The following is a 7,137-nucleotide window of genomic DNA, read 5'->3' as shown; positions in this document are numbered from 1 at the left end:
TTTTGCTGCTGATTCTTGCGCTTGTGTCTCGAGCTTCTTCAACAGGTTGTCAAGTTGTTTCTCTGTCGCTTTATCCAGCAACTCAGGCGTCCACTGCTTTTTTCCCTGAGAGTTGACGAGACTCAAGTTTTGCTTGACTTTTCCCCGCTTTCTCATTGCTGGTGACAGTGTGTCTAAGACGTCTAAAATTTCATTCAGTTCTGACATAACTTTTATTACAGAGGAAAACTTGCAGCAGACGTACAAAAAACTTACGTACAACATTACCAACAAGAGTTCAAGTATCATTTTTATTAATGCATTTTCGTGATCAAGACCATGCTGAATGCAACGTTTGAAACAGAAAATTTTGACATTTTGAAAACACTGAGACGTGTGAGATGCAAATAAATTTTTGAAGCATCCTGCGAGACTCAAAACAGTTTAACATGGTCGGGATGCCACACCCTGGTGAGCAATTCTTGCTTGCAAACCAATCCAGGACTGCTTCCATGTGCAAAGGTGAACCCACCTTGAGCTTGAAGTCGCTTGTCATCATCAACACTTAGCGCAATTTTGTTCAGCTTTTCAGTGAAAATCTCGTGTTTTCGACTGGTAAATCTCAGTTGCGTGCGATACAAATTTTGATAGGTCTGCAGGCTGTTCAAATAGTCTGCGAACGTGATCTGTTTCTTGACGACACACTTTTTTGTACCTTTTGCCTTCTTTTGCACGTATCCTTCGAGTGTCTTGTACGCATACATTTTTGACCTCAATGCAACAAATTCGATCATGATTTTGCCACCAAGTTCATCCTTCATTAAGCACAATTTTTTCTTGTTTTTGCCAATAGGCAAGGAAAGTTTGTCTTCGGGACTGTAATTCGATGTGTCAAACCTTGATTCAACGTCACCTGCGATATCTTTATAGACATCGTCTGTTTTGATGTGGTAGACGAAACTATCTGTGTCCATGTAGCAAAGCTCTGCGCCTGCACCAAACTTCGGCTTGATGTAGTCATAGTGAAACTTATACATCGTGAGTTTGCTAAAGTCCAAGATGGAGAGGCCGAGGTAGACAGGTTTGTTCATGACGACCTTCACTTTGTTCATTTCCATTGCCACAAATTTCTTGTCAAATCTTGATGTGCTGTGATAATTTGGAACTGATGCGAGCTTCTTGCGCCTCCATTCCGTTGTCACCAGTTTGATGTCACCGTGCTTGCGAACGTTCTCCATGGTCTTGCCAAACACGCTATTATTCATCAGCTTAAAAAAGTCTTTCTCAAAGTCATTTTTGCCATCCTTTCGCAGCTTTGTGTTCAAGTCAATGTAGGGCTTCAGCCAAGCACTTTGCTTGAACTCAATGACTCGGTGCACCTTGGTGAGAACCAATCCATGCTGCAGTGCCTGCTGCAATTTGCGAATGTGCAGCACGTATTTTTCCTTGTCAAACACATTGCACGTCAACTTTTCACAGTCGTTGTTCAGACGCATCTTTTCAGGTAAGAATGGAAGGTCGTTGTGGAGTTTGTGCAGCTTTTTCGGGTAGTGGACATCCACTTCAAGAAAATAGCCATCATCTCCAGTTTTATAATTTTCTATAAAAGCTTGAGTAAAATTTTCGAGGTCTTCACGCCACTTAAAGCCGTGTGTTGGCAGCTTTTGTGACATGGCACCTCCGTACAGTTTGTTGGCATCGATGTACAGCAGATACGAGATCAACAGGTTGACATCAAACAATTCCCCCATGTACGGATTGTTCGCCTTAGCATGGCGCTTGATTGCTTGGCAAATACCACCTCTGAGCCCCTTTTCAACCATCAGTAGCATGTCGATGTCTGACAGAAGCTCGAGCACCTGACCCGTCACTTTTAGAGCTGCTTGCCATGCGAGGCCTGGAGCAGTGTAAAAATACGCTGGATCAAGCTCGTAGATGTTTTGACAAGTGTCTCGAAAATTTTCAAAAACGTCTGCTAAAAGAAGCGTGTCGCTCATCACGTAGAGATCGTGGTACTCCCCAAGGTTTTTGATGTTGAAAGCCTTCCACACCTTTTGAGCATGCTTGTAGTCGTTTTCGGTGATGTTTTCAAGGTTCAAGCTGCTGTAAAATTGTGCTTTTGGAGGAAGTGCTGTCTCTTCAAAACGCTCCCACGCATCCATGTATTCGTAGGGGTAAACACCCTTGCGCAGCAAAAGTTTAAAGTGCTCGTCATTGCCCTTTGCATGCTTCAATGTGTTGGAAAATTTCTTCTTCATGGAACGTTCATTCAGTTCCACCGTCTTGTAAGAGCAGTAACAGGTTTGGCACTTGAATTGCGCCTTGTACTCTGAGTCAATCTCGATGAGTTCCATGTTTGATTTGCAGTCGTTGCAGCTGACACTTTCACTGTTGGTTCCAGCTAAATTATCCACAAGGCTTGACAGTGAGCTTTGCATGAACCTGCAGCTATTGATGAACTTGATTTTGCAGGTCGTGTTGATTTCCACTTCTTTCATTTGGTTGGTTTTTTTGTTCTTCTTCATCTGCTTCAGCGGCTCGCCGTCTTTTCCTTGAAATGTGACGGATTGCTTGATGGAGAAGCTAATGTATTTTTCGCTGTTTTCACCCAGACATTTAAACTCGTGGCTTTTGAATTCCCTGGCCAGTTGCTTGATGATGATGTGATCGTCATACCGTGAGCGATTGTGCATGACCACCGGAATCTCGTTGGGGATGCGATATTTTAGGTTGCACGAACTGTGTGCAGCTCCTCGATACTGACCAGTGTAGTGACAGTGATCTCGAACTTTGCGCATTGTAATGTCTTCGTTGTTCTTCTTGAACACTCTTTCGCAAATGAAGCATCTTTTTGCAGACTTGTGGGCTTCTTTCTCTTCGTGGGTCAACGGGATAATCTTCTTCTGTGGATGCCTGATAGCTCTATTGACTTGATCTCTAAGTCCCTTGCAAAACCTTTCCATGCAGTCTTTTCCACGATAGCAGTCGGATGATTCTTCAACTTCTCCATGTGCAAATTTGGTCATGAAGGCATATCCTGAAGCCACATGCTTGCTGACGTCTCTGGTGTGTGATTTTTCAGGGTCTCCATCACAACCTTGAACAGGTTCCAAGATACATTCTGTGTCTGCATAGATGACAAATGGCATTCTGAGCAACTTTTGCCCATCTTCGTGTTTGAGGACTGTTCCTTCTTCAGGCATGACAATCTCGCAAAAATCATGGTCCATGCACACTTTCATGTGATTGTCTCGTGTCTCTTGACTGCGGAATCCGTGCATGCAGTTTCGACAGTAATGATCACCTCGATGTCTAGATGATAAACCGCGCATGAGCGCAGAGTATCTTTTAATGGCAACGTAGTGCTTTTTCCCTCCTTCTTGAATGATTAGCACATCTGCCACCTTTTTACGTGTCGTGTTATGTTTCGAAACATATGCCTGTCTGACCTGAAAATCTTCTTCAGAAAAGTAGACATTCAGCGCCACGTTGGGGTTTTGCCTTTCAAACTTTTTCCAGTGTGTGTTGGGAGTTGGGAACTCGATGCCACTCCAATTGTACTGTTCAACAAATGGTTTGAGCTTCGAGATGCGCTCAGGATGTGCTCCAATGCTATCAAAATGGAGGGCTGCAATGACGGCCCATTTGAAGCACTGTTCGTCTTCATTTTTGGGATTGATGATGCAGTGCTTTTTTTGCAGCCATTCGGGTGTCTTGAACCATGATCTACCTCTCATGAGGTCAATCATGTGGCAGTGATACGTCATTTCTGTGATTCGGTTGAAGATGTAGTCGCTTTTTTTGAGTTTCTCCGATGTCATTTCAAAGCGTTTTAGCAGGTTTTTATACATCTCTTCGATCAATTCTTCGATGTCGCTTCCTTCCATGAGTGTGACAGCTTCACTCCATATTGGTTTTGTGAACTTGCAGAAAGATTTTCCCTGTGCACAAACTCCACCACGAGATTCAGTTGAAACTTCCAATTCTGCCTAGTGTTTTGCAAGTCTGTGATGACTTTCTCCACGTGTTGTTTCTGTTGATCCAGGTACTGTTCAATACTCACCACTTGACTTTCTGGTGTTCCCTCACTTCGGAAATGTCGATAATTACCATCAAATCCACCTTCCGTTTCAACAGCACTGTGATCCACTTCTTCCACTTGTTCTTCTTCCACAACAGCGTCTTCGACAGTCTTCCTCAGGGCTTGACCGTAACCAAGCCTCTCCTTAGCCTTGTGGTATAATAAAGAAACAGTTTCACGCACACTCTGCAATCTCTCTGCGAGTGCATCACGTGTTGCTGCCACTGGCGCTGAGACAGCGCTATATAATTTACTAATTGCATTTCTAAAGAAACTCATTGCTTTATTATATGTTGTAAAAAAAATTTTCTGGGACGCTGGACATTTATTTTATGTTGTGACCCCAACCAGGGTGACAACATTGCGTTCGTACGAGAGTGCTGCAGCACAGCGGTAATTGCCCGCGGTATTGACCCCTTTGCGCAGAGGATCAATATAGCGAGGAAACAGTGCTGTCTCAGGCTCTTGAAATTGGGGTTTGGGTGGAAAACGGTGAGTGCGCTAGAGGATCAATATAGCGAGGTAACAGTGCTGTCTCAGACCCTTGAAATTAGGGTTTTAAGTGAAAAACGGCGATAAGTCGAAAGTGTCCTAGAGAGCTCCGTTTTCATTGTGTATTTGTTATAAGAACATTATTATTAAGAACATCAGAGATTTCGGACTAAGAAATATATATCACCTGAAATAGAATTTTGCTTTTCTAACGGTATTTACGGAAGCCGAGAGAGGCCAAACCGAAAAACTTTATAAGAAACCTAAAATGTTACAGGAAAACCTAAAATATTAGAGGAAAACCCAAAATCTATTAAGAAAAGCGAATATTTCTTTACAAAACTGAAATTCTTCCAGAGAAACCCAATGTTTTGCACATAAACTTAAAATCCGAAAAAAAAGTTTAAAATCTTTGTAAGAAATAAGAAATTTTGTTTGCAAAAGGAATTTTTTTTTCGAAGAAACTGAAAATTAATTAAAAATGACATTGTTCCTACAATGCATTCATAAGCAGTGCTTTATTTTTCTTATTAACAATGTTTTCTACTTAGAAGTATTGATCCAGACGGCACAGCACAAAAAAGGGCTTGTCGTTTAAACCGCCGTGTTTACAAGTCAGAAGGTCCAAATTCCTGTTGGCACGTGGACGGGTACGATAAGCTGAAACCGTACGCCCTACCAATACATGGTTGTATAGATGGTTTTTCGCGCAAAATAATATGACTGAAAGCGTAGCAACAACAATCCTTTTGTTACAGCTTATTACTACCTAAAATCAATTGAAGAATTTAAGTTGTGCCCTAAACTGCTTCGTACAGACTGCGGTACAGAGAACTGCGTGATGGCAGACGCTCAATGCTACTTGGCGAAATATAAAAACGCCCATCAATACGTCATATCTCCAGCAAATCGGCGAATTGAGGCTTGGGGGTGTTATTGCAAAAAGTCTTTTACAGTATGGGTTATTGATTACTTTAGAGAATTGGTGGATACAGGTATTTTGATGCTTGGAAATCTAATTCACGCAGATTGTGTCTGGTTTGTTTATTCAAAATTTTTCTAGAATCAGCTAAACTATATTGTACATCAATGGAACAAGCATTATATTAGGCGTTCAAGGCATGATACAACACCAGGGATCCCTGATGTACTTTATTACGCTCCAGCATTACCTGGTCACAAAGATATGGGTATCAAAATCAGCAGCGATCACCTAGATCATTTGATACAGCAGAGGGATGTAATTTCTTAGGCCGAACCATATTTGGCTTCAGATGCAGATATTTTTGAGCATTTCAATTATGTGGTGAATAAAAAACAACTAAATCATCCTCCAACAAACTGGATGGAAGCAAGAAAGTTACTAAAATGTGTTATTGAACTCTGTGATAGCTAAAAATATATTATCTTGTATATAACATAAAAATAAAGACTCCAGAGAGATAATACTGTATATGTTTCAATGTAAACTGTTTATCACATTGTGCACATTGTATTTTTATTCTTAGAGAAACAGAAGCAAGCAAGGAAAACAATAAAACAGAACGTTGACAGAAAAAAATATTTTCATAAAAAAAAAAAAAATTAGCAATTGATAGCCAGTATGCAAGTATATATGTATATATAATAAAAACAGATTCCTATTTCAAGCTAAATAAAATAGGATCAGTAACATATAAAATTAATATTTCCAGAAACAAAATATCAAATTAAAACTAAAAATGCCTAAAAATTTACTAGAAATTAATAAAAGGTTGCGAAGCATTTCGCAAGTTGCAAGCAAAATTAAACTATCCAATACTTTGTCCCTAGCGCTTCTTGTTTCTTTGGCGCTAACATCTTCCGAAATACATCAAAATTGAATATCATTTAGAAGAACCATGGGGACGAGGTAGGAAAATGAACACTCTGCAGAACAATTCGTTGCGCAAAAACATGTTTTTTTGGCGAATAGACCGCGCGAGTATTTGATGAGCGTGGGATATTCTTTTTAAAATGTGCGAGAAAATTAGATTACGCGAAACTAACAAAAACGAATAACGCGTGTTAAACTTTTGTATATACCGCATGTTCCCACAGAATGATAAAAGTAAAGAGCGCAATACAAAATTGCACTTTTAGCAGTATTCCGAAAGATATGTAATACATCGAGTTGTGCAACCCGAAGAAGTTGGTCCTAACGTTAACGATTTCGTAAATGACCTTACAACAAAACAGTATTTTTATCACGTAAAAATACCGGCAGTAGAAGCCACAGAATCTGCTGGAACGAATTTCGAAAACTCACGGGAAACAATTAAAACAAAAACAAACAAATCAAAACAGTTTTTTAACTTTATCAAGATTTATTAAATAGCTTCAAATTTGGGCAGAAAAACAATAACGGTTTCGCCTTCTTTTCACCACACGCATTAGAAGATTACATCACTCACTCCCATTGTACACAATCTAAAAGAAAAAGAAAACATTTTCATATAGTGAAGCTTCCAGTGCCTTTAAGGGATGGCCAAGTCAATGGAATTGAAAGCACTGTTTTTCATCTCATAAATAATTAAGGCTAATTCGGAAAAGTATAAAAGAAAAAA

At 40.1% G+C, this 7,137-nt stretch overlaps 1 protein-coding gene across 1 annotated transcript; it reads right to left on the bottom strand.

Moving 5' to 3' along the window:
* Positions 1-413: 413 nt before the first annotated feature.
* Positions 414-3,800, bottom strand: LOC130630145 (uncharacterized). The gene has a single exon (XM_057443538.1). It carries the CDS (start codon positions 3,798-3,800, stop codon positions 414-416), a length of 3,387 nt encoding a protein of 1,128 aa, XP_057299521.1.
* Positions 3,801-7,137: the final 3,337 nt, after the last annotated feature.

The sequence above is a fragment of the Hydractinia symbiolongicarpus genome, chromosome 2, assembly GCF_029227915.1.
Source record: "Hydractinia symbiolongicarpus strain clone_291-10 chromosome 2, HSymV2.1, whole genome shotgun sequence".
Classification (NCBI taxonomy): Eukaryota; Metazoa; Cnidaria; class Hydrozoa; order Anthoathecata; family Hydractiniidae; genus Hydractinia; species Hydractinia symbiolongicarpus.
This window is presented reverse-complemented; position numbering and strand designations above follow the sequence as displayed.